This window comes from Salvia splendens, chromosome 11, assembly GCF_004379255.2.
Source record: "Salvia splendens isolate huo1 chromosome 11, SspV2, whole genome shotgun sequence".
NCBI lineage: Eukaryota > Viridiplantae > Streptophyta > Magnoliopsida > Lamiales > Lamiaceae > Salvia > Salvia splendens.
Genome location: NC_056042.1, coordinates 6834869 through 6862482, shown reverse-complemented (window position 1 = coordinate 6862482; position 27614 = coordinate 6834869). Strand labels below are relative to the sequence as shown.

The following is a 27614-nucleotide window of genomic DNA, read 5'->3' as shown; positions in this document are numbered from 1 at the left end:
TTTGTGGACAACAGTTGGACTTTGAACAAGCGTTTAATTGGTTTTAGAGAATTTGAAAGTCCACACACTGCACCCGAAATTGCTTCTTTGATTATACAAGTGTTGAATGAGTTTCAGCTATGCAACAAGATATTTTCTATTGGTTTTGATAATGCAACTGCCAACACCGCAAGTATTGCCGATTTGATTGCGGCTTGTACACCGGTAATTGGAGGTAAGTATTTTCATCAAAGATGCATTTGCCATATTTTAAATTTATGTGTACAGGATGCGCTTGAATTATGGCAAAAGCATGTCTCTCCTATTAGAAATGCAGTTAGATTAATCCATCAAAAGCCAGCTATTGGCAAAGCATGGAAGAAATATTGCCATCAAAAGAATGTCAGGTACACGAATTTTACTATGGATGTGTCTCATAGATGGAATTCGACATATGATTGTCTGAATTTGTAACATCCCGAATTATAGGCACCAATAAAAGGTTTGGATATATGGTGAGGAATAGTAGTTAAGTTAAACCGTAAGGTATAAATTTGATACGAAATGCCGATTAGTCAATTTTCGGCAATTTCTTTTGTCCGTGTAAAATCATAAATCGAAGCTAAGGGGTAATAATTTTATAAATTACAAATTATGGCCTAGAATAATTGTTGATAATGTGAGGAATTGTTTTGGGCCATTTGAAGGTAATTAAAAAAATTTCTATCGCCGATAATTTCAGTTTTTAACGAAAACGATCGGCGAAACTTTTGAAGATATAGACAGGAATAATTTTGCCTTAAACTAGAATTTAAATGCTAAATGATGATATAAAGAGTTCCTAAATGTGATATCATATGATAGGGCAATAAAATGTTACAAGATAATTAATTTATTTAAAAACTAACTAAATAATTAAATAATGATTAGAATTCTCTAGAGAATTCTTTTGTCTATCATCAACTCCAAACCCCCCCTCATTTCAGCCACAAGCACGTCCTCCCCCTCTCCATGGAAGACCAAAAGCTTAAGCTTTTTAATTTCCGAATATTTGTCATTTAATCGGTAAATCGATCGGGTAATCTTGTATCCGCCAGCAAATCGAGCGAAGGAGCATATAGTGCGTTTTGATCACAAAGGAGTGGATTTAGAGGGTAGAGAAGTATCAAGGTGAAATAGGCTTATGTTCATAAGCCTGCGAGGTAGCGTATCCTCTCTATGGTTTTCGATTCTTTAGGTTGAGATGATGTGTGCTATAATGTGATTATATGTGAGATGTTTAAATAATGTGCTTAAATATGCTTATAATTTAATATGTGGATTATTATGATTCTTATTAATTTTAATATGAATGATCTGTGGAAAAAAAAATGGTACGAATATGAATAAAAGACAATGGATATGATATGCAATGAAATGTAATAAATTATGAAGATCTGAATAATGTGAAATATGTCTGAATAGATTATGAAAAAAAAAATATCTGAATATATATGAAAAAGAGTGTCTGTGAATTCGATAAGAATGATTATCTGAAGTGATATTTGGAAATGGAATAAATGTGAAAAAGAGATTTGAAAGAAGAATATGAAATAAAACGTCCCGTTTGCTTGGTCATATGTGTTGGGTACAATTGGCATGCCATAGGACAGCAGCGCTGCATTATCTGTGATCACTCGTCTTCTGGATAACCGAAGCGAGGATCGTCTGTTATCTGATGGGCCCCTATCTGATCTGTCTGATCTGCACCCTAATGGGTGGTCTAATTATCTGTCCGCACCCTCATGGGTGGTCTGATTATATGTCTGCACCCTCATGGGTGGTCTGATTATCTGTCTGCACCCTATGGGTGGTCTGTGCGGAGTCCTCTTGAGGACAAAATCCGCGTCTGCATCTGATTCTGTTTCTGATCTGGTCCGTGTACCCTGCCTGAAACCAAGTAGATATTGGGGCTATAAGATAAAATAATATCTGATGATTTCTGAATAAAGGATCTGTAATCTGTAATCTGTGATATATGATAATATAAGATAAAATAATATCTGATGATTTCTGAATAAATGATCTGTAAGCTGTAATCTGTGATATATGATAATATAAGATAAAATAATATCTGATGATTTCTGAATAAATGATCTGTAATCTGTAATATGTGATATATGATAATATAAGATAAAATAATATCTGATGATTTCTGAATAAATGATCTGTAATATATGATAAGATAAGAAAAAATTAATATCTGATGACTTGTGAATAAAGGATCTGTAATATGTGATATGTGATATGTGATTTGTGAAATATGATATATGATATGATTGTTGATCAGTCCTCACGGAGGAAATGATATTTTATGTTGAACGGTCCCCGCTCGGGGTAATTAACACGGAAGAATAGTATACGAAAATAAATGGTAAAATGAGAAAAATGTGATACGAAATGATATATGATGATATGCGAAATCTGGAGAAACCAAAGCTATAAGATACAATGAAAATGTTGTAGTATAGAAATAAATATATGAATATGTTATCAAGAGACCATAAGAGAAATATGACGAGGATGATATGATGAATATATATGGGTATCTGAACAGGTATGCTTTGGTGTGAAAATTCTGAGAATTTGGAATATATATATTGTAATAATAAGTCAAGATAATAAGGAAATGGCATTAAGAATGAAATCTCTGAAGAGACATGAGTAAGAATATATGGAAAAGTTGTATGACGATAATACAAATAAGTTTGATATAATGTGATTGTAAGTAATTTTGGAAATCTGTGAAATTGAAATGAAAACAAGCAAAAGATTAAAAAGGAAATAATGTAGTTATTATAGTTACTATTGTCTTAGCTGAGAGGGTTGGATTCTGTAGTTTGGATATTGCTACTGGGCTTTCGAGCTCACTCCCCCTCTTTCCCCCCTGCAGGTTAGAGTCGACATTATGTCAGTGGTGTTGCGCAGCTTTGCATCTTTGGCGAGTCACTGGTGGTCAACTTGGTTTAGTAGTCGTGGCATGTTATGTAATAGTTTAATCTTTAACCTTCCGCTGGATAAATGTTAAGTTTTTAAATGTAATAGATTTTAATTATGCTTTTAAGCTAAAAAGAAAAAGGAAAAATTTCAGCACGGGTTTTCGATACTGAAACGTGACATCACTTATTCGGTTGGTTACCTACCGGGTAAGGGGTGTTACAAGTTTTGGTATCAGAGCCTAGGTTTAGGCGGTTCTGGAAAGAAGTGATTCAGTAAAGTGGTTTACTGGTTTAATTGTCTGTTAGTACCAGTGACTCGATGCAGCTGCTTATGTCTAAAGTGGAAAGAAGTTAACAAGGTACGGGACATAGTTTCCCGTGTGACCGAGAAAGATGTTATATGGGACTGGCCACCCCATATAGCTCTAATCTCGGTAGCGTCGGTATGTGTAAAAGATTTTAAAAAAAAAATTCAGGGAGGATGGGTCTGAAAATGTTGATGAAAAGTATGTCCTAATGAAAGATACTAATAAATATATGCAGATTATGAAAGAGTATAAGTAAAAGAGAAGAAAATGAGTTAAAGGAATGATATGGAAAGAAAGTAAGTTATAGACTAAGTGACCATCATGATATAAAAGTGTAACACGAAAATTCACAAAGGTATGTGGATTGTCTGATATAAGATGGATTAAGAGTCATAAAGTAATATCCTATAATGATAAACAAAAGTATAGAAATATGTGAAAGGAAATGTGTTTGGCAAAATGATAAATATTGATATGAAAACATATGAAACTATAAGGCATTATATGAATAAAACCATAAATGTGCGAATGAGAAAATGCGACGAATAAGAAATAAATGATATGATCTGAACATGTGTGCCCCTATATGGATTACATGTGTACTTCGAATCGGGCAATATGAGATATGACGTGATGTGATGGAAATATGAACTGAATAATCGTGCAAGACAATAAATTATATGATTGGAAATGTGAACTCCGTGAGAATTATGTGTGCGCTCGAATACGAGCTATATAAATGTTAGAACCGAATGATGATTCAGAAATGAAATGGAAAATGGGAATGTATGCTCTAAGCGAGCTGTATAGTATATGATAAGATATGTCTAAAAATATGAGTTTGAAATTGAGCTATATGATATAAAATGGTATTCTGGTTGAAAGTGTTGTCTGTGATCTGTAAATGTGTTAGTTATGGATAAGAATGAGTTTTGAAAATAAATATGGTTGTTGATGAATACTGACTTGATATTTGAATTATGTTGTGATTTGGTGGTTTGATTTGATAATCTGTGATTAACATTGTATCTTGTTGGTTTTGGGGAAGCACTGGTTATAGAGAAAACGCTGCCCAATTTTTGCTAGAAATTGATCAGATAAATTAATACGAAGTTGTGGTAAATAAACTGATAAGTGATAATACATGAAGAGAATGATGTTACATGATGACTTAAGAAATGAAAAAGGGAAAAGATAAGAAGTGTTGTGAATGATAATAAAGGAAAACGTAATGAAATGATGATATGTGGAAAGTGAAATGCACCCTTCGTCGGCTATAAGTGCCCGAATAGGGACTATGCAATTGGGACTATACAATATATGATGAGTATGTGAATTATACATATGCGTGATGAATATGATATGTGCGCCTCATGTGGACAAAGAAAAGATGCAAATAACATGGAAATTACTATGTAAAGAAATGATAATGTGACAAATGTGCTTGAAATATATTAGAGATAATGATAATATTATTATGTGATCGCAAAATGTGGCTATGTGTTAAGATGTGATTATGTGATTTTGTATGTCATTCTGTGTTTGGTTATGGAAGTGTGGATACGCTATGTAGATGAGGATATAGGATGTCGTGGAATGGCATACGTATATGCGACGCTTATAGGAATGATGTAAACCCGAGGGAATTTCGAGGACGAAATTCCTTTTAGGGGGGATGAGTTGTAACATCCCGAATTATAGGCACCAATAAAAGGTTTGGATATATGGTGAGGAATAGTAGTTAAGTTAAACCGTAAGGTATAAATTTGATACGAAATGCCGATTAGTCAATTTTCGGCAATTTCTTTTGTCCGTGTAAAATCATAAATCGAAGCTAAGGGGTAATAATTTTATAAATTACAAATTATGGCCTAGAATAATTGTTGATAATGTGAGGAATTGTTTTGGGCCATTTGAAGGTAATTAAAAAAATTTCTATCGCCGATAATTTCAGTTTTTAACGAAAACGATCGGCGAAACTTTTGAAGATATAGACAGGAATAATTTTGCCTTAAACTAGAATTTAAATGCTAAATGATGATATAAAGAGTTCCTAAATGTGATATCATATGATAGGGCAATAAAATGTTACAAGATAATTAATTTATTTAAAAACTAACTAAATAATTAAATAATGATTAGAATTCTCTAGAGAATTCTTTTGTCTATCATCAACTCCAAACCCCCCCTCATTTCAGCCACAAGCACGTCCTCCCCCTCTCCATGGAAGACCAAAAGCTTAAGCTTTTTAATTTCCGAATATTTGTCATTTAATCGGTAAATCGATCGGGTAATCTTGTATCCGCCAGCAAATCGAGCGAAGGAGCATATAGTGCGTTTTGATCACAAAGGAGTGGATTTAGAGGGTAGAGAAGTATCAAGGTGAAATAGGCTTATGTTCATAAGCCTGCGAGGTAGCGTATCCTCTCTATGGTTTTCGATTCTTTAGGTTGAGATGATGTGTGCTATAATGTGATTATATGTGAGATGTTTAAATAATGTGCTTAAATATGCTTATAATTTAATATGTGGATTATTATGATTCTTATTAATTTTAATATGAATGATCTGTGGAAAAAAAATGGTACGAATATGAATAAAAGACAATGGATATGATATGCAATGAAATGTAATAAATTATGAAGATCTGAATAATGTGAAATATGTCTGAATAGATTATGAAAAAAAAAATATCTGAATATATATGAAAAAGAGTGTCTGTGAATTCGATAAGAATGATTATCTGAAGTGATATTTGGAAATGGAATAAATGTGAAAAAGAGATTTGAAAGAAGAATATGAAATAAAACGTCCCGTTTGCTTGGTCATATGTGTTGGGTACAATTGGCATGCCATAGGACAGCAGCGCTGCATTATCTGTGATCACTCGTCTTCTGGATAACCGAAGCGAGGATCGTCTGTTATCTGATGGGCCCCTATCTGATCTGTCTGATCTGCACCCTAATGGGTGGTCTAATTATCTGTCCGCACCCTCATGGGTGGTCTGATTATATGTCTGCACCCTCATGGGTGGTCTGATTATCTGTCTGCACCCTATGGGTGGTCTGTGCGGAGTCCTCTTGAGGACAAAATCCGCGTCTGCATCTGATTCTGTTTCTGATCTGGTCCGTGTACCCTGCCTGAAACCAAGTAGATATTGGGGCTATAAGATAAAATAATATCTGATGATTTCTGAATAAAGGATCTGTAATCTGTAATCTGTGATATATGATAATATAAGATAAAATAATATCTGATGATTTCTGAATAAATGATCTGTAAGCTGTAATCTGTGATATATGATAATATAAGATAAAATAATATCTGATGATTTCTGAATAAATGATCTGTAATCTGTAATATGTGATATATGATAATATAAGATAAAATAATATCTGATGATTTCTGAATAAATGATCTGTAATATATGATAAGATAAGAAAAAATTAATATCTGATGACTTGTGAATAAAGGATCTGTAATATGTGATATGTGATATGTGATTTGTGAAATATGATATATGATATGATTGTTGATCAGTCCTCACGGAGGAAATGATATTTTATGTTGAACGGTCCCCGCTCGGGGTAATTAACACGGAAGAATAGTATACGAAAATAAATGGTAAAATGAGAAAAATGTGATACGAAATGATATATGATGATATGCGAAATCTGGAGAAACCAAAGCTATAAGATACAATGAAAATGTTGTAGTATAGAAATAAATATATGAATATGTTATCAAGAGACCATAAGAGAAATATGACGAGGATGATATGATGAATATATATGGGTATCTGAACAGGTATGCTTTGGTGTGAAAATTCTGAGAATTTGGAATATATATATTGTAATAATAAGTCAAGATAATAAGGAAATGGCATTAAGAATGAAATCTCTGAAGAGACATGAGTAAGAATATATGGAAAAGTTGTATGACGATAATACAAATAAGTTTGATATAATGTGATTGTAAGTAATTTTGGAAATCTGTGAAATTGAAATGAAAACAAGCAAAAGATTAAAAAGGAAATAATGTAGTTATTATAGTTACTATTGTCTTAGCTGAGAGGGTTGGATTCTGTAGTTTGGATATTGCTACTGGGCTTTCGAGCTCACTCCCCCTCTTTCCCCCCTGCAGGTTAGAGTCGACATTATGTCAGTGGTGTTGCGCAGCTTTGCATCTTTGGCGAGTCACTGGTGGTCAACTTGGTTTAGTAGTCGTGGCATGTTATGTAATAGTTTAATCTTTAACCTTCCGCTGGATAAATGTTAAGTTTTTAAATGTAATAGATTTTAATTATGCTTTTAAGCTAAAAAGAAAAAGGAAAAATTTCAGCACGGGTTTTCGATACTGAAACGTGACATCACTTATTCGGTTGGTTACCTACCGGGTAAGGGGTGTTACAGAATTCTACCTTGACACATAAAGATGCTTTATGTGATTTTTATAGAACTAACCCCTACCGTGATTTATATCTTTCGCATAGTTGTTGGGATAACTGTTTGGCTTTATTTAAATTGTTCAAATATTTCAAAAATGCTACTGTTGAATTGTCGGGTGTTTATTATTGCACTGCTGTTCGTGTTTTGGAGCATTGCATGTACATATCCCTTGGTTTTAAAACTGCAATGAAAAATGCTTCCTCTTCTCCCGAGTTAATGTGCGTTTTGTATTATATGATTGAAAAATGGCTCAAGTATTTCAGTGAGATTCCTAACGTGTTTTTGATTGCAAAGGTATTGGATCCAAAATGGAAATTAGCAGGTACCTCTAGAATTTTAGATTTTTATTATAACAATTTGAGTTCAATTGATCTTGGTCCCCTTCAAGCAATCCAATCCGATACCAGTGACGAATTTGGAGTCGACCTCTCAGAAACCTTTCAAATAAACCTCCCGGACCGGTCAGTTGTGCAACAAAACCTCGAGTATAACTTGCGCTCTCTCTACACCGAATATGAAACCAAGTATAACACCACTCACCAAGTCAGAAGACCCCCTCCTCCACAACATAACTATGGCTTTGCATTTCAAGCCGATTATGATGACCCCGACGCGCAATCCCAACTAGCCGACCTATACAACTACAGCACCGGTGGAAGGTCCTCAGGTATGGTCAGTGAATTAGATTTATATTTTGAATCACTCTTTTCCTTTGGTGATGAAGGTCCTACTCCTCCCGCCCAAATCGACGTCCTCGATTGGTGGGGAACCCACGAGAAAGATTTTCCCATCCTTGCTTCAATGGCCAAGGAGATTTTTTCTGTTCCGGCTTCCACCGTCGCCGTCGAGTCCGCTTTTAGTGTTGGCTCGCGCGTTTTGGATGAATCAAGAAGTAAGCTCTCGGCGAAAAATATGGAAGCCGTGATGTTACTTGATGATTGGGCCAAAGCTGACGTCCGAGAACAAGAAAATGATTGGAATGATCGTCAAGAGGGATCACAAGATGAATTCACCGGGGATGAAGATTAGGCCAACCGTCAACCGCCGCCGGCCAAGCCAAATAGGTAAGTAAGGTAAGAGAACTACGTGGACTTTGATTCCCTAATGCAAATGAGCAATTGGGATACGTAGGCACCTCAACTTAAATTTTTAATTTACGTTGAGCTCAAGTCCTTTTTCTTTTATTTCTTTTTTTCCCATTAATTCCTACTTTAAAAATATGCAAATACAATTACATAATTGTATTTGTATATACTCTAGTCGATGAAGTATATTTCTCTATACGGCTAAATGAGGGAAACTTTTGACAATTCTACTATAATTGTTGATTGTTAGACGAAACTCAACATTTAAAGTTGAATTGCTAAAGGTGTCCTTAATTTAGTTATGTAGAAAGATCTTCTTCGCCGGTTAAGAGTATAAATATAATACACTTATACGTTTAAGAACTTCAACGTCGTTTCTTGTCATTTGTAATTAGTTCTTCACTAGTAGTCTCATTTGTATTTAAATTTTGTTTAAGACTTCAAGACCGCCATATGTTTTCAATTTGTAATTGTTGTAACTTGTAACGTGTAATTTGTAAACATGCAATTTCAATAAAATTGCAACTTTAGCCGTATTTTTTTCAATTTTATTTTCTCACATTGCATACAAAAGCAAACTTGAAAAGTGTAATGTAATTTGATTAAAATTGAAAAGTTAAAAAATGCAAAAAAAAAAAAAAAAAAAAACAAAAATCGTCGAACCGCCGAACCGGCCCGGAACCGCCGGGAGCTAGGCGGGCCGGTTCAGGTTCGCGAATTTTCCGACCCTTGACCCGCCGGTTCGGGCCCGGAACCGGCGGGTTCCGACCCTTGTGCATGCCTACATTGACCCAATAGAAAATGGACATGTGTCATTTGCCCTCCACTTTAGGTTGGGCCGGCTGACAAGACCACAAAATGGGGATTGGGTTGGGTTATTTCATTTTTGCTTTATTTTTATTTCTCTCTAGTTGTCTTATATACTTGCTCCCATCACAAAGTCACCGATGGGGGTGGTCTTAGGGCTACCATCAAGAAGATCCTCGGAAAATTGGGTGTGGACTCTTGATGATGATGACATTTGATGTGTTCCTTTCTATGCTTTCTAGTTAGTTTTTTTTCTGTGTATTTTTTCATGTTAAATGTAGCATATTTTTTTTAAGTAAGTGTGCTTTGTTTTTCTACGTTTTTTGCCTTCAATTTTATTTTTATAGTTATTTTATTTTGTTTGACACTAATAATAAAAAATGAATTATAGAAATAATGCTGATATAAAAATGTGGATCGGCTATAGCATTGAAATGGTAGATACTAACTAACACCTCTTTTCTGAGAAAAGAAAATAACGAACAAACACATAATTATGATAAAAAAAGATAATAGTATAAAATTTCGCTTCTAATACAATAGTACAAATTAGAGTATTCATTAGAACATCACAGTAGCGGATATTCCGACGGACATCCACTATTGCGACGAAATGGGCGGACGCGGATGTTGGCTACGAACGAGAGGTCGTCCGCGGGTGTGAGCGGACGGCCGTTGGGACATCCGCTATTGCGGTGACACGACGTACGTCCTGGCGGACGTCCTAATTTTTGATTTTTTTAAAAAAAACTCTATACATACGGCTCGTTGAACTTTATTTCATTCGCACCACTTGTATTAATAAGTTTCTCTCTCTCTACTTTCATTTCTTTTGAAGATAAATGGAGCATGACAGTGATTCTCCCGCTACAAGCGAGTCACAAACGCCGACGCTCCCCGTTGGAGGTGAGGGAAACGCCGGCGGAACTGCAGGGATGCCCGGGATGATGCCCGGAATGGCGGGGATGATGCCCCAAATGCCGACGATGATGGACGGGTACTATAATATCTGCCCTTGGATGGATGGGATGGTGCCCCAAATTCCCGAGGGAGTGGAGGGATGGTGCCCCAAATGATGCCTGTGATGAGGGAATGATGCCCGGTATGATGCAGGGCATGCCTACCGCTGTGGGGGTAGCAGAGTGGGGGTCTCCCAATAAACTTGGGGACAATGTGTATCGTCCCTACATGAATTTATTGTCTAGTGATTCCCAGAGTACTCCACTGGAGACTCAGTTCACTGGCATTGAGACTTTCTCTTTGGAGGAGTTGGAGATATCTCCTGTGGGAGTCTCCCACTGAGATACCACTGGCGGTAGGGAAGTCGAAGAAGGGCAAAGGGAAGGGCAAGGGCACTAGTGAGTCCTCGCGTGTCCTCATCGACGAGGAGGGCGGGGGACGAGGGAGAGGGAGAGGGGGAGGAGGAGGCCGGCGAGGGAAAGAGGACCGTCTGGAGCGAGGCGGAGTGCGTCGCGCTGGCAAAGGCTTGGATCAGTATAGTCGAGGATCCCTACATCGGGGCTAACTAGACTATCGACAGGATGTGGTGGCGCGTTAGCCAGAACTACATCAAATTCAGCCCGCCAAGTGGGAAGCCTCACGATGGAGAGCAATGCCGGAAACAGTGGGAGCGACTGAGGAGGTCGCTCAGCCGATTTACCGGCATCTACGAAAACAACGTCCGTACTGCAACCAGTGGCATGTCCATGGAGGATGTGAAGAGTTTGTCCATACAGCAGTTCATTGACAAGAAGAAGTTCGGCATCTTCAAATATTGGGATGTCTATGTTGTGCTGCAGGATTCCGCCTAGTTTCGTGTGGGTGTTGAAGCTGGCTGGACGAAGCGGATGAAGCTCAACTCCTCTGGCGAGTACAGCAGCAGTGCCGGTTCCCACGACCTCCCCTTAGCCGCCGCAGAGATCCCGACCCCTCCATCGTTTTCCCACCGCCGTCGCCCGATTGGGCAAAAGACCGCGATGCGGACAGCTAGGGGAAGCGCCAGCGGATCCCATGAGGTCCAATCGGCAGCTCCTAGCCAGGACAATGCCGAACTCACCCACCTTGCGCGCATGCAGCACAATCATACTTTATTAGACACCATAGAAAAGTGGCTAGAGACGACTGACCCCTTGTACAAGGAGATGTTGAAGGGGGGGTCATCGACAGCATGAGGCGCGAGTTGGGTCTCGCACCCCTGCCCGGGAGTGACGGCGGGTCTGGCCAAGGGGACGACGAGGAGTGAGTCGGGGGCCGCGTGTGTCGAAGCTTTGGGATGTTTTTTTTAACTATGTATTTTTTATTTAATTATGTATGTTTTTTTAATATAAAATGGTTGCATTTTCCCCGTATTCGTGTCGAAATTTTAATTCCGTAAAATTGAATATTTGTGTATTTGTGAATTTTGATTATTGGGATGTCCGCCGTGATGTCCTTGGGGATGTCCGCTATTGTGCAGTGGGATGTCCTTATGACGTGGCAGTGCTGTGGGATGTCCTATTGTGGATGCTCTTAGGACGAAAATGACGTGGATCTTTATATTCAAAAACCTAAAAAATACTCCCTCCGTCCATGAAAAATAGGACGCGTTGTGAATGACACGTGTTTTAATGTGGAATTGGTAAAGTAAGAGAGAAGGGAAAAAAGTAAGAGAGAAGTAGTGTTAATGAATGTGAGGTCCATATTATTAGTAAGAGAGAATGGAAAAAAGTAAGAGATGAGTTGTTGAAAACTTTTCTTTTTTTAAATATGCTTTATTTTTTGTGGATAACCAAAAATGATAAATATGATCTATTTTTTATTGACGGGAGTACTTAATTTCATTTGTCATACACATTCACTATCATCATTGTACCCCTTTTCAAACTTTAGCTGAGTCGTGTTAATTTTATATCATTGTAGTTGAGTTATTTTAATTTATGATAAAAATTAATACATTATTTTGCTTTGTCTCGTACTTTATTCTTCTTTTAATTATACTTTAGCTGAGTCGTGTTAATTTTATATCATTGTAGTTGAGTTATTTTAATTTATAATAAAAATTAATACATTATTTTGCTTTGTCTCGTACTTTATTCTTCTTTTAATTATACCATGCAAGTTTGCTTGAAGTTGATATCACTTATCAGACAACATTTTCCAAAAATAAATTTTGAACTTATCTCCAACCAATTATGTCCTCTGAAGATAACTACTCCCTGGCCCCTTCTTTCGTCGGCACGAGATTTTATGCAGTTTTATTTTATGTATTAGTTTGATAGAATAAAGTACGAGAGAATAAAAAGATTTTCAATTTTGGTAATTAGCTATTTTAGATGGGATTAATAAAAAGGAAAGTGAGTCTTTTTTGTGAGTGGGATGGAAGGAGTAGATTATTTATAACGAAAGAGACAGATAACTTCTGGATATGAAAAATCATGTCAATCACAATATCTCATAAGCTTTTTGTCAGAAAAATATCAAGGAAATAATGGTGGGCTCCTCTTATTGTAGGCAGCAGCGATAAGTCATAATCGTACATCAAGACCCTGTAATAAAATAGGATAGAAATAGGATAGAGACTCCTTTCAGGAGTTCCTATTTTTGAATTCAAACTATGTTATAAAAAAAATTCAAATTAAGTGTTAAAAATTAAAATAGCAAATTGGTAGTGTAGATTTTCCAAACCTATATTGGCATTGTCTAATAATCAAACAGACATTCTATAAAAAAAAGTATTGTTGCAGAAAGAAGCAATTATCCCCTGCATTTGTTGGTTTTTTCTCATATAAAAATAACAAGTGAAATAACACATACTCATAAGAAAATAATAGTAGAGGAAAGATGCAATTCTGACAATCATTCATTCATTGTGTAGGAATAAAAGAGAGAATCAATTATCCTATCCTCAGTAAACAAAGTAGAATTAATTAATGTGTTTGGGAGGAAACATCATAGTCGAGGATTTCAAACATGTATCATGAATATGATCATTCAACGGCTACAAAATACCAAGGAAACAACTGCAAGAGGCCACATGATATATACATGAAAAACGGACCAGATGCCGAGGAGGAGGAGGAGGAGGACGAGGCTGCTGCTGCCAATGCCGATGCTTTAGCCTATCTGATTATCACAAACTTGTTGGTGCCATGTTTTGCCCAATATGTCCTCAGGTCAATGGGATTAGCAAAGTTATAGTCCTCTGTAGCAAGTTTCTCCAAAACCTTCTTAAACGCGCCCTGACTCATCTTCCGGCCAGCAATTCTGGCCCCGCGTCTTTTCTGGCTCATCGGCAATGGATACATTGATATAGTCGTGGTGCAGCAAGCCGACTGCCAGCCCCCACATCCCCATCTATAACACTGCTGGGGGGAACCCGTGCAAGAGCAAACAGGAATTGGTATGCCAGTAATATCCATATCCATTCCATTTATAACAACTTCAACGTTCTTCTTTGCTGTTTTTGCACGTTGAGCAGAAGGATTTCCATTACCATTACCATTTTCCTTGGGTGCAGGGCTTTTCCTAGGCTTCTTTGCTTTCGGGGTTTTGGGGGTTGCAGCCGCCGCCCTCTTTTTGGGAGATCCATTTTCCTTCTTCACAGCCAGCTCTTCCAAGCTTGGCTTAATGTCTTTCGTTGTTTCTTGCTGCTGCTGCATCGCGTGGTGGCTTCCGGAAGACTCAGCAAGAACGGAGCTAGAGCTGTAAGGGTTCCCCGGGAACATATGCAAGAACTTCTCCCTGTGGTTTATCCAGCTATCCCTAACGTAGTCCATGTGTGAGACCGGTGGCTCAGTAACAACACAATCACGGTGATGGAAGGCGCCATTCGCTGAGACCATTACAGGATTGTTGCGCCCGGCTAGGAAAGGCTTCGTGTCTCGCTCTGCCAGAGACGACATGAGCTGGAGACCGAGCCCTTTAAGGGGAGGCTCATAATAACCCCAATTCCTCAGGCTATCATCATCCATATAATCTACAGCTCTAAGAAGTAACCACATTCATTAAATTAACATTTAAACATGTGACCATATCAAACAACCAAGAAGAAAACACCATCCAAATGTAAAAATGATCTAATCAACCCAAAATTCAAATTTTGAGAATTTCAACCGTTTTACACCTAACATTATCATAAAACTACCCAAAAAATTGATCTTGGGCGATAGAACAAAAACTGCAAAAACCATAAGATCTGAACCTAAGTAAAACATAGAATAACAATTCTTCTTTGAAATCAAACAGATTCCTGCAAAATAACAATTTTGCATAAACAAAACATCCATAGCTCGTGAAAACAAGTGCCCTAATCAAAAGATTGAATCTTGGGCACTCTGCCACAGATCTGAACACAAATTCACACAATAACAGATCTACAATAACAATTAATGAGACGACGTAGATCAGAACGAGAATCGCATACAGATATTCCAAATATAATTTAGCACATTAAATATTCCAATAGATATAGAGGAAGGCGGAGAGAGATAATAATATTTTGAAAGAAAGAGAGAGGGAGAGAGAAAGAGAGATAGGGAGAGAGAACTTACTTGTGGGTAAACAGCTCTTTTAGGTTTTTTCCTTCTGGAGAGAGGAGAGAGAGAATGGAGAGAGGAGAGAGGAGATAGGAACCAGAGAGAGACAGAGAGAGGCCCTCAAAAATCAAAATTGAGTTTTCAGCAAATAGATTTCCGCATTTAATATAAAAAGCATATCTAAGACATTAGACTATCTCAATCAGTAACACTAGCCCAATCGAACATCTATCAACTTTTTAATAAAATATTCAATTCTCTATCCTCCACATACACAACTCTCCCCCAATTCAACCCTCACCAACTTTTTTTACTTCCATCAAGACCCCACCCCAATTAAATATTTTCTTTTTCATATATTGTATATTAATATTTTAATTTATAGTTAATTTAAATATATTAAATAATGTCTAAAAATTATAATAAAAAATATATGATTCAAATTTAAAACAGAAAATATTAGATATTCAAATAATTAAAGCACAATATAATAATAAATTACACACATTAAAAAATACAAGACGATAATAGAAATAAACAAACCAAAATACAAATGAAGAGTGAAAAAAAAGCTAGCTTAAACAAGATAAACATTAGTACATATTTAATTGTTTGTGCCAAATTTAATCCAAATGTGCTCAATCAAATCTTCTCGAAGAGCAATATGAGCTTCTCTATTGCGGAGTTGAGCTCGATTAGTCATATATGATGACAAGCACCCGATCCGTTGAGTGGAATAGCGAAAGAATTCAACATTTTCTTCATGTACTCTTGTATGCGTATCTTGAATAAACTCAGTGGCATCATAATAATTTTGATATGTATCACGTTCATCTTGTACTATCATATTATGCATGATGATACAAGCCTTCATAATTTTTCCCATCAGAATCTTATCCATTACAAGACACGGCCTTCGCAAAAATGCGAAACGTGCTTGTAGGACTCCAAATGCTCGCTCAACATCTTTTCTAATAGACTCTTGGTGTTGAGCAAACAACTTATGCTTTTGAGTTTGTTGAGAACTGATTGACTTGACAAATGTAGCCCATGCAGGATATATGCCATCAGTAAGATAATACGCCCTATTATATTGATGACCATTCACAACGTAATTAACATATGGTGCTCGACCTTCTAAGACATCATCAAAAATAGGAGACTGATGGAGTACATTAATATCATTGCACGAACCTGGAGTCCCAAAGAATGCAAGCCATATCCATAAGTTGTATGATGCTACAGCTTCCAAAATGATTGTTGGTTTTCCACTTCTCCCTGTATATTGTCCAGCCCATGCGTTAGGACAATTTTTCCACTGCCAATGCATGCAGTCTATACTCCCTATCATGCCTGGGAAACCACGTTGATATGCTACATATAGAAGTTTAGCCATATCTTGTTCAGTAGGTCTTCTAAGATATGTGGCACCAAAACATGAAATAACACCATCAACAAAATGCATTAGAGAATCTCTTGTCGCCGTTGAACTCATCCGCAAATATTCATCGACGACATCGGATGATGTCCCATACGCCAACACCCGCATAGCTCCTGTACACTTCTGTAAAGAGGACAAACTTTGTCTCCCAGCAGTATCGCGTCTCTCCTGAAAAAATACTCATCGTTAGCAGTTACAGCTTCTACTATCCGAAGGAATACGGATTTGTGCATGCGAAATCGGCGTCGGAACACCTCTGGTCCGTACGTCGGGTTGGGACCAAAATAGTCATTGATCAAACGCTCAGCACCAATCTCGCGTTGCCTTTCGCAATACCTTTTTCTGACTCTAGAAGCTTGGACCCCTGCAGTTAGATTGGGAATGTTAGATAACATATTCTCAATAATTGTATAAATTTGATGATTTTGTTGAGAAACTCATTCTTCCCATTGATTGAGTGCAATGGTATTTGAATCATCAAAACTTGAATATGATGAAAGTGATGAGTTTTCACTGGAAGACATTTTTTGGAAATGGAGTGAGTATTTGGTGTTATCTTCAAAAAGAATTCACAAGCTATTTATAAACTAAATACAGTTTACAAGTGGCACGGAAATCATATTTTCACCTAGACATGTGATAGACACACTTGCAGTAATGCATGTGACATATCAATCACTTTTGCCAGAAAATGCATGTGATAAAGAAATTACGCTTGGGACATATCAATCACTTTTGCCAGAAAATGCATGTGATAAAGAAATTACGCTTATGACATTTCAATCACTTTTGCCAGAAAATGCATGTGACATATTGTTACTGACATCCCACTTAATTTTGCATGTGATAGAGAAGTAATGTTCCTGACATCTTAATAATTATTTTTACGGGTAAATGCATGTGATATTAAAATCATTTCTGCAAATGCATGTGGTAAAAAATGATGTTTGTGACATCTCACTTACTTTTGCAGAAAATGCATGTGACACTAATTTATACTCCCTCTGTCCCATTAGAAATGAAACGTTTTCCTTTTTGGTCTGTCCCATTAAAAATGAAATGTTTCTAAAAATGGAAACAATACTCTCTCTACTTTTTCTTCTCTCTTACTTTACTCTCTCTTCATTAACTCACAAAACAACACTACATAAAATCCCGTGCCGAAAAGTAAATGTTGCATATTTAATGGGACGGAGGGAGTATAACGTAAATTTATATTACATAAAGTGCAAACAAAGATCACACCAAATGAAACAAATTAAGATCACACAAAACTAACATTACATAATTAAAAGCACACCATACAAATATTACTACGACTAAGATCACACCAAACTCATATTACATAACTTATTCTCACACCAAACTCATCTCAAACTAAAAGCATTCATTTTCCAAACACAATCTCTGTTAGGTTGCGTTTCATGTCTTGATCTTCTGGGGACAAGTGCTCTTTCTCCAACAACTTAAGCAACATTTTTTGGTACATCTTCATAGAGGGCATATCCAGCTTTTCACGTTCTAGCTGCAGTCGAGCCCTTGCTATTTCGTTCTCATTATCTTTAGCTAGCCTAAGTGCATGAAGATCTGCAGCGCATTATGCATTAATAGAATCAGATTGTGTTACCTTGCCTTTTCCTTTTCTTTTTGCCTTGTCTTTGCCTATAGGTCGGGAACTAGTTGAATGTCCAGATGTGGGAGTTTCCGGATTTGAAGGGATAGTATACTCGCCGGATTAAGAAGTCTTTGTCCATTTTGAGTTGCTACCATCCTGTTCATTAGCAAAATTTTCATTGTCAGGAAATACTTGTGTTGCATCATGAACACTCCACTTCTCATGTTTACTCATAACTTCATTAAACACTATCAAATCTTGAAAGTCGTTGCCTCCGTCGCCTTTGTAGATGCTATGAGCTTCATTCTCAACATCCTGGTCGCTCATTCCGCTCCTCTTTCGGGCGTTGGCAGCTCTGCAAGCAGCCACCCATTTGTTGCCGTTTCCGTTAAGTCGTTTCCATCGACACTTCAAAGAGTCCATATTTCTTTTGTTAATTTCATATGGATTTTCTGCTTGGCATTCATGATACAATTTATGGACATTTAGCCATAATGTATCTCCCTTCTGATTTTTACCACGCACACTATCTTCGCTTGCATAGACCCAAGAAGACATAAGTGCTATATCTTCTTTCACACCCCAACTCACATTTTTTGAGCTCCTCTTATTTTTGTTCGCTTGTTGGACATCTCCGAACAAATTGCGGGTGATATTTCCAGACGTGGGAATTTCAGTAGATGTAGGAATTTGGCTTAGATTTGGAGAAAATTCAAGGTTTTGTGAATACTCCGGATTTGAAAAAAATTGGGAGTTTGGGAAAAAAGGACGATAGTCTGGATAATTTGGATCCATGAAACCAAATTTATCAAAAGAAGAATGAAAAGAAAGTTGGTTTGTTTGTGAAGAGTTTTGCAATGCTTAGTGGGATATATATAGAAAAAATGAAGCACAATAAAAAAGTAGCAAATAATAAAGAAATAATAAAAAAATAATAATTAATCATAATAAAATGAACTAGTTCATGTGAATTTTTCAGAAGAGGGGCTCACATGAATGTTTGGAAGAATAATTCACATGAGTTTTGAAATGATATATAAAGACAAAATAATAGTAATTAAATAAATTAAATTAATAACTAAAATAAATTAATTCAAATGGCTTTTTCGGAAGAACGTTTCACAATGAGTATTGGAAGGATATATGGATAAATATAATAATAATTGAATAAAACAAATTCATAACTAAAAGTAATAAAAAAATCAAAAATTAATTTAGTGTAAAATGTTCAAGATTAAAAATGTAAATCTATATATGGATAAATATATTTCTTATTGCAATAAAAATATAAGTACAAATTTATACAATAACCAAATTTGTACAACTAGTAATAAAATAAATCAATAAATAAAAGTAAAGAAATAAAAATAAAAAGTATTTCAATATTGACCAATAGGATAAAGCCATGTGTACATGACCCCCACTTTTTGCTTGGGCTGGCAGGGTGACACGGGAAGAAGAGGTTGGGTTGAGTTTATTTAGTTTAGAATTATTTTTATTTGTTTCTTTTTTGTCCTATATGTGTGACCCTCCCTCCATTGTCATCGATGGAGGTGGTCTTAGAAATTGTAACAGTATAACACTTCCACCCGCCCCGCCACATATTTTTATCCACGACCACTTATGATTCGTCCACAACCATAAAAAAAAGTTTCCACAATAATAGTGGACACTTTTTTTCTTACCACATTTCACCTTATTTTATTCTTTATATATTTTAATTCAATGAAGATTAAAGTTATCGGACTATACATGATTAGAAAAAAATGGATAATTAAATAAATTAAAATTGAAAACTAAATTTTCGTCGTATTAAAGTAAGGGGAAAATTATACAACGAAAATTTCATCTATGGAAAATCACACATGTTCTTCATGTTGCGCCCCCTCCCCTACGTGCCCAGACATCTTCAATCAAATCGACATGGAGTTGGGTATGTGCTGTGCTCCTGCACATATCAGTTAAACGTTGGAGCAGATATTCATTACTACGTGGTACACCCATCTGTATCGGACCGGAGGCAACACCTTGGCTTGTACTTGCACCATCTTCCGGTGCCCAGTACTCTGCAGTAAATCCTTCATCTTCTATTATCATATTGTGCAATATGATTCATGCGAACATAATATTCGCGACATCATCTTCGTGCCAAACTCGTGTTGGGCACCGTATAATGGCCCATTGCGCTTGGAGCACACCAAAAGCTCGCTCAACATCCTTCCTAGCAGCCTCTTGTTTTCGCGCAAAATATTGTTTCTTCAGTCCAACCGGTTGGCGAACTGTCTTGAAGAATACGGGCCAACAAGGGTATATCCCATCTACCAAATAGTATCCCATGTGGTACTGCGTTCCGTTGGCTACGAATCTAATTTCTGGACCCTCCCCCCGGCACTCATCATTGAAGAGAGGCGATGTCTGCAGAACATTGATGTCGTTGTTCGAACCTGCAACACCGAAATACGCATGCCAGATCCGCAAACGGTAGTCAGCAACGGCTTCCAGAATCATCGATGGATGTTTGCTTTTGAAGACCTTTCCACGCCACCGGGCAATTTTTTCACTCCCAATGCATGCAATCGATGCTACCTATCCTCCCTGGGAAACTGTGCACCGAACCGTTCATATCTAGCAGTCTCTGGCACTCATCAGAGGTTAGCTTTTGTAGGAACTCCGGACCAAAGATTTCCCGGATGCCCTTACAAAACTGCTGGAGCACCTCTAGGCTAGTCGTCTCACCCATATGTAGGTATTCGTCGAACATATCAGTCGGTCCAGCATAGGCAAGCTGCCTAATTGTACCTGTGCATTTCTGAAAAGTAGACAGCCCGATCCAGCGGAGGGTGAAGCACCTGTACCGCGCCGCCAAAGTCGTCGCTATATGGGTGAAGAGCTGTTGCGACATTCTGAAATGCCGACGGAAAATCTCTGGTGGGTAACGGGGGTTATCGCTAAAGTAGTCTGCCATCAGCCGTTGGTGCACTCTGCTATGGTCTCGTGGGATTGTCCGACGATGATGAATAGCACGAGGGAGCGCCGCTTCCGCCAATTCCGCTGCCAACGCCGCATCCTCCTCGTCGGCTTCCCTCTGCACCTCTGTAATCAGAGAATCCACAGCATCCATTTTTTAAAAGCAATGGAATCCACAAATTTTAGGGAGACAAAGTAGGAATAAAGAGTTGGAATGATGTGAAAATAATGAGGGGAATGTGGTGTATTTATAGGCAATTAAATAAATTAAAAAAAAAAAAAAAATTGTCGCCGCGCCTATTGCCGCTCCGCTCCCCCACTGCCGCGTCCTCACCGAATACTCGGCGATGGCCCTTCCGTCCCCTCCCATCCCTCCACGCCGGGGCGGACGCTTTGTCCACTATAGTTCGCCGCGGCTGCGGCGTCTTCGGGGCGGTCGGCGCGCCGCCCCTATTGTGGATGGCCTAACTAAGCTCAAATAGTACAGCTGTGCTATATTTAATGTTTCATCCTTATTAAAAATATAATTTTCCATCCCCTGTGTCCATGCTAATAGATACTCTTGTTAGTGAAATAGTAATAGTAAACACTTTATTTAGAATCAGTAAATTAGGAAACAGATAAATTTTAGAATTAGTAAATTAGGAAACAGATAAAAAAATGGTAATTGAATTATTACTCAAAAAATGAGATCTATTTTATTTAAGAGAAATAATTATCAAAAAATGGTAATCTTCTTTTTTTAATTGCATGAAAAAAAATCATTAAGGTTCAAAACATAATTAATTGCATGTAAAATCATTAAGTTTAACTAAATTCTAATTTATCCAGTATTTTCAATTTGGAAGACAAATCATTAAGTTTTAAAAAATTCTCAATTATTCCATTTGACCAAATTTGTGCTATTTCTTTTTTATACATATTTTTACTTTATTAGGCTCAAACGATATCGTTTTATTGTTCATGTCGTCAAATTAATACTCCATCTGTTCCATAGTAGTAAAGATGTTTCTTTTGGAACACGATTTACGAAAAAAATATGTTAGGTGAGTTAAGTAAATGAATAATAAAGTAAAAACTGAAAAATGTAGAGAAATGAAAAAAGAATAAAGTAAGAGAGTAAAATAAGTGAGAAGAAATGTGTTAACTTTTACTAAAAGGGAAAATGACTCCACCACTATGGAACGTGTCAAAATAAAAAAAATGAGTAAACTACTATGAGACAGAGGGAGTACATTTTTAAATCACTATTCATCGGTTTCACCAATATTTATATGTCTGAACCAATTTAACATCGAATTCGGCCGGACAAAAATCATCATGGGACAAACCAAAATTTGACCAGATTTTATGATTTATCATTTAAATTTAAAAAATGTGGAACATACTAAAATTCGACCAAATTTAATCTGCATGAGTACGAGTGCTCAACTAAAATACGTTGCTACAAATCAATGTGCAAACACGACTTGCACGCATGTGCGTGTACAAAACGATTGTGATGAGATGACCACACATAACATTTTCCTTTTTGAAAAGAAAATATGAAAACATTAGATTTTTTAATTTTTAATCATTGTTTTTCAAGTTGGTTTGAGGAGATTTGTGAAGTGGGTCCGGCCTTAATTCAAACGAAACAAGTTTGGGCTCTGAACTAATCGGTTGAAGCTAACTCCAATTTGGCTGTTTTTTTAAATCTAGACCCAAATCATCAAAAACACAGTTCGGGCCATGCCCAAATAAGGCCCACTCCAATAACTCAATATTTTAATTATTTACTAATCTAATTTTAATCACAATACTATACTCTAATTAACCCTATCCATTTATCAAAGCATACCATATCTTGATTTATTCGTGTCATCCTTGACGAGGGGCCATGCTAATCTATGCACGTCGTGCGCATATGAGTGTCGCGGGTCTGGGCTGGTATGATCAAAGCTCACCCTTGCCTTATTTTGGTCTTGTGCTTGGTTTATAAAAACATCTTTTGTTACGTGGGATCTAATAACTGGTAGATGTGAGAGAAGAACCAATGATGATAAACTCTTATTTGCAAGATTATAGCACAAGATTAAATATATATTGTGTTTGATTCATAAGAATAAATCTCATAAATTCAATCCTAAATGAACAATCATGTGATAATTGGTCATAGCCTCCTTCAACTGAAATAATCTCACAACTCAATCCTAGACTACATCTCATGATTATTTTGTCTAACAAACCGATTAATCACTTAAGAGTCAAAACAAACTATATCTAAGGGAGATGTAGAGACAAAAATAAGCATGAACTTACTCTAACAAAACTACTCCATCACAGCAACTCCACCAACTGCTTTAATTTTCTCTATAATGCTATTTGCCTCATCCTTTGTAACCTGCTGCTTCAGTATAACTGGTACCTTCTCCACCAAATCTTTAGCTTCCTTCAGTCCCAGATCTGTAAAGGAACGGATCTCTTTTATCACTTTCAGTTTTGCACCTGCCTCGAATTTCTCTAACTTGATGTCGAATGTGGTTTTCTCGGCCTTCTTCACTTCCGTCTTGGGCGATCCACCACGTGCCCCGCCTGTGTCCACTCCTTCAACATCGAGCGGTACCAACTTGGGATGGCTTACCTTGAGATGCAGAGTCGGACCTATTTTCATTCGCTCCTCGAGAGGCAAGGCTGCAATCTTTTCAGCGAGCTGGATGATTTTGTCTGAAGGTGGCAGTCTAGGTCCATATGGCTCGTAGACTTCAGGGTATTTGTATTTCTTGGGCTTGGATTTGGGATCTCTAGGAACAAAGTCGGGTTGAAAACAGCGGTACTGCAGAAGGTTGGTTTTTTGACATACAACTGGGTGGCAACGTGCAAGCCGATATAGAGTAGCTAGTTTCATGGTTTATGGATTGGTATAACGATTATGCGAGTATCACCAGTAGCCTTGCAGCAGCGAGATATGTATCTGTAACGCCAAGTGAAAACAAACTATTATAAGAGGTAAGCTATGATCATTTTCATTAACTACAAAACAAAGAAAGGTATTCATCAAAGAGAAGACACATGGAGACGACATATCTAACACTAAACTAATGTCAAGCACACTGAAACGTACTTGATATATTTCTGCTCTGATTAAGAACAAAATAAAAGTAAAAACAAACACAACAAAATTCTTTCAAACACTCTCCCATTTCACCCAGAAAGAAGATAACAGCAATGGTTTAGAAAGTCACACTGGTTGACAATCCATCAATATCTCAGGATTCACAACTAACACACAGAAATCATTAGGGATAAGTTAACATGTAGCAACTATAAATTGAGATGAAAGGGTTAAGTAAGCACAAATATGTGCTCTCTTGAACCGGATGGAAGGATATAAATTCCTTAAGAATCACATCTAGGAGTGATAATTTTGTGTTTATCCAGTTTTCCTATTACTTTCAGATCAAATTGCCAATAACACTCAGTAAATTCACAAAGCAGAAACATAAATGTGATGCTGTTTTAAAGATAACTGTTTTAAATGTTATATGGGGGAGTATATTATTTACAAAATTTGGAGGACAAAATTACAGTTATGGTTGAAATTTAAACAGACAACATTAATTTATATCATGAAGTGTGATATTAAATTCACCAAGAATTGAGACATATTTTCTCTGACGGATTCTTGGTGATTGGTCCTAGTTAACTTATGTGAAGCTGATTATGTGAGCAGTATTTCATACTTAGTTCTGTAGTTAAGCATGTGTAATCACATAGATAGAATTCCACATAATTATGATTTCTACTCATGATTTGAAGCTATATTGACTATAAGTTTATAACACATAGGGATTGTTCGGTTTCCAAGATTATATCTCACGATTAAATATGTAGTATTACGTTTGGTTCATGTGATCGAATCTGACAACTTAATCTTAGATGAATAATCATATGATAATGAAGTCATAGTCAACCCCTCCAATTAAAATAACCACGGAACTTGATCCTAGATGGATAATCATATATGATAATGAGCGATGGCAACCGAACGACCCCATAAAAGACATTGGTAGCTAATTTCCAAGATGAGATGAAAAATCACAATTATGCTAGTAAATTTTAATGGCCTTATAAACAATACTCCACATTTTTAAGCATAGATTAGAAGAACAATTTATAAAATATGTTCAGAAATGTAAAGCAACTCAGTGCACAAACGAATACCCAACCCGAATCAGCAAAGCTAAAAAAAATGCAACGCAAGTGTAAATTCAAAACGAATTGAGCAATATAAAGAAGCAGAGTGGAGGTTTTTGTGACACCTAAATATTAAAGATACATATTTTGAATTAGCCCTAACTACAAATTGAATCTTACCTGAGCTCTAGGGAAGGAGGAGGGCGGCGACGCAGGCGGGCAAGAGGCGTGAACAGGCGAGCTGGGTGGCTCTGTTTCTTCCCTCTTGCCGGAGGTGCGAAGCCGGAGAAGTGTCGAGTGAGATTGTAAGAGGGAGGCGCGATTTCAGATTGAAAGGCTGTAAAGTTAGAAACTACTATAGTAGTCATATGCCCACGGTTCGGAACCGCTGGTTCCGGTTTCGAGAAATGTGAAACCTGAACTGAACCGCACGGTTACGGTTCCGTGGTTAACTGCCTGAACCGAAAACCTTGGACATCTCTACTACTACTCCCTCCGAAATAGCCTGAATTTTCTTTTCTTTTTTTGTCAAGAAATACTAGTCCATATACATTTATGGCACCATCCACTATATTTCAACTATTTTTTCTCTATATTACTTATTTTATCAATTACGCAATAAAACTCGTGTCATCTTCAATTAGCCTATTTCTACAGAACAGATGGAGTATTTAATTGATTAAAAAAATCAATTAATTTCGAACCCCAAGCAAGAGGGTGCGATTTTTTCCAGCTACTTTCGTCTAGCATCCACAGCAGAAATCATATCAATATATCCATTTTCAACAAGAAACAAAGTATTAGTAATTTGGTTTAACTTTTCTAGACCATCATCCACGTCCTTCGGCATTGTATCTTTTCAGCCTCGTACAATGATGACTCGACTGCTAGGCTCATGCCCACACCAGTACTTCCCATATTAGCATCCCATCCTTCAACCACTCATCATTTTCAATGCCACTCTTAGGGCAAAAGGAGATCTTAAGTTCGGAGCCATAGCTCATCACAATGTTGTTGTCCCGAATACCAACATTTGCTAACATAGCGCAACCTCTATCCGAATGGCCAATACGCCATAGTGAAAGCAAAAAGAAGGAATTCGCTCGTATCTAAATTCAATACGAAATGTTTGCACACTTGACAATCTCAGTTTCATCGAAATTTTTTATCGGTTTATTTATATTCAAAGAAGCCCTAAAGCCTGATATATTCCCGTTTATCCCCTGAGAAGCTACACTCATCTACATACACATATCCATCACGAAACTTTCCTATGTGGCGAAACATCTTATTCGATCTGAAAGCCACCGGATGATTAAAAACTCGAACTCATATATCCATTAGAAAGAGAGGGGCATGCTATCAACAACCAGAACGTTAGGGTTCAAGGGAGCCCATAAAACACCCTATTTTTGAACATCCAAGCTCCCCCATTAATTGCTCTATCAAAATCCCTTCGGCAATAAAAATAGAATTGAAAAAGAGAATTTCCCCAAGACTGTAATACTTACGATTTTGGACGTCCTGATAGCCTTTTCATATAATGTTTAATGGCCTCTAATTTAATTGAGGCCCCACCTGTGAATTTTCCTACCATACAAAATTCAAAATTTCGGTGGTTGACCACGTTGAAAATCGCATCCGCATTGTCCTTGACGGACAAATTAACATAATCTCTTTCGAATTTGCATACCGTTCAGACAATATCGACGCTGTGAATGATCACAACTGTAGCCGCTAGAAAACCTAACAAAGCACATAACTCACGAAGAATAACTTACCAAAGATAGGTAAAACGAAAAACCTTCAAATCAAAATGGGGAATAATAAGTTCACAAAACTCTTATAGGCCACTACGTTATTGATGAAGCTAAGGTAGTAAGGTAAGGTGTATACAATAAATAAATCTGTATTTATAATTTTTCACTTGAACGGAGTAAAATTTAAAATTGCCCATCTAGATTTATTATTGATGGAGGAGGAGCGGACTGCCTAAACTATTTTTGCCGTGGAAAACATAAATACATGTAGTAGTAGTAGTAGTACAATGTTACCTAATGCGTGTTTCCATTTCTCAGCTTTTTCATTTACTAAAAATAAAATAAAATTATACCTCAGAGGCTCAGACCAGTTATTAAATAGTAACAGAGATCAACTAAGCTTGCCATTACAAAAATCATTTATGCATAATCTCTGAATTTCGTTGGCAACTTGGCAGCACATTTATGATTCATTTAAGATAAAACTACTCAATACTTTTTTGGACATAACTAAGAACTCATTCTAATAGTCTACAA

At 36.9% G+C, this 27614-nt stretch overlaps 4 protein-coding genes and 1 long non-coding RNA gene across 5 annotated transcripts; 1 reads left to right on the top strand and 4 right to left on the bottom strand.

Moving 5' to 3' along the window:
* The first annotated feature begins 457 nt into the window (after positions 1 to 457).
* LOC121755579 lies at positions 458 to 7608 on the top strand. The gene is made up of 3 exons (XR_006040777.1): positions 458 to 1181; positions 2912 to 5679; positions 7409 to 7608. It is a non-coding gene; the product is annotated as an uncharacterized LOC121755579 (long non-coding RNA).
* Positions 7609 to 13477: 5869 nt separating this feature from the next.
* Positions 13478 to 15280, bottom strand: LOC121755870 (protein BASIC PENTACYSTEINE2-like). The gene is made up of 2 exons (XM_042151287.1): positions 15134 to 15280; positions 13478 to 14567 (listed from the first exon to the last, which is right to left on the bottom strand). The coding sequence occupies exon 2, from the start codon at positions 14552 to 14554 to the stop codon at positions 13703 to 13705; it is 852 nt and encodes a 283-aa protein (XP_042007221.1). The 5' UTR covers positions 14555 to 14567; positions 15134 to 15280; the 3' UTR covers positions 13478 to 13702.
* Positions 15281 to 15646: 366 nt separating this feature from the next.
* Positions 15647 to 17080, bottom strand: LOC121755165. The gene is made up of 2 exons (XM_042150455.1): positions 16313 to 17080; positions 15647 to 16203 (listed from the first exon to the last, which is right to left on the bottom strand). The coding sequence occupies exons 1-2, from the start codon at positions 16665 to 16667 to the stop codon at positions 16019 to 16021; spliced, it is 540 nt and encodes a 179-aa protein (XP_042006389.1). The 5' UTR covers positions 16668 to 17080; the 3' UTR covers positions 15647 to 16018.
* Positions 17081 to 20046: 2966 nt separating this feature from the next.
* LOC121754355 lies at positions 20047 to 21295 on the bottom strand. The gene is made up of 2 exons (XM_042149732.1): positions 20761 to 21295; positions 20047 to 20261 (listed from the first exon to the last, which is right to left on the bottom strand). Exons 1-2 carry the CDS (start codon positions 21293 to 21295, stop codon positions 20047 to 20049), a joined length of 750 nt encoding a protein of 249 aa, XP_042005666.1.
* A 1920-nt stretch (positions 21296 to 23215) lies between these two features.
* LOC121753768 (50S ribosomal protein L7/L12-like) lies at positions 23216 to 25659 on the bottom strand. The gene is made up of 2 exons (XM_042149015.1): positions 25498 to 25659; positions 23216 to 24094 (listed from the first exon to the last, which is right to left on the bottom strand). The coding sequence occupies exon 2, from the start codon at positions 24026 to 24028 to the stop codon at positions 23453 to 23455; it is 576 nt and encodes a 191-aa protein (XP_042004949.1). The 5' UTR covers positions 24029 to 24094; positions 25498 to 25659; the 3' UTR covers positions 23216 to 23452.
* Positions 25660 to 27614: the final 1955 nt, after the last annotated feature.

Coding starts and splice junctions, on each gene's coding strand:
- LOC121755870 (XM_042151287.1), bottom strand. CDS start 14,554: ATGGATGATGATAGCCTGAGGAATTGGGGTTATTATGAGCCTCCCCTT.
- LOC121755165 (XM_042150455.1), bottom strand. CDS start 16,667: ATGCGGGTGTTGGCGTATGGGACATCATCCGATGTCGTCGATGAATAT. Junction 16,204..16,312: donor TGCATTCTTTGGGACTCCAG/GTTCGTGCAATG, acceptor TCAATATAATAG/GGCGTATTATCTTACTGATG.
- LOC121754355 (XM_042149732.1), bottom strand. CDS start 21,295: ATGGATGCTGTGGATTCTCTGATTACAGAGGTGCAGAGGGAAGCCGAC. Junction 20,262..20,760: donor CAGTTTCCCAGGGAGGATAG/GTAGCATCGATT, acceptor ATATGATAATAG/AAGATGAAGGATTTACTGCA.
- LOC121753768 (XM_042149015.1), bottom strand. CDS start 24,028: ATGAAACTAGCTACTCTATATCGGCTTGCACGTTGCCACCCAGTTGTA.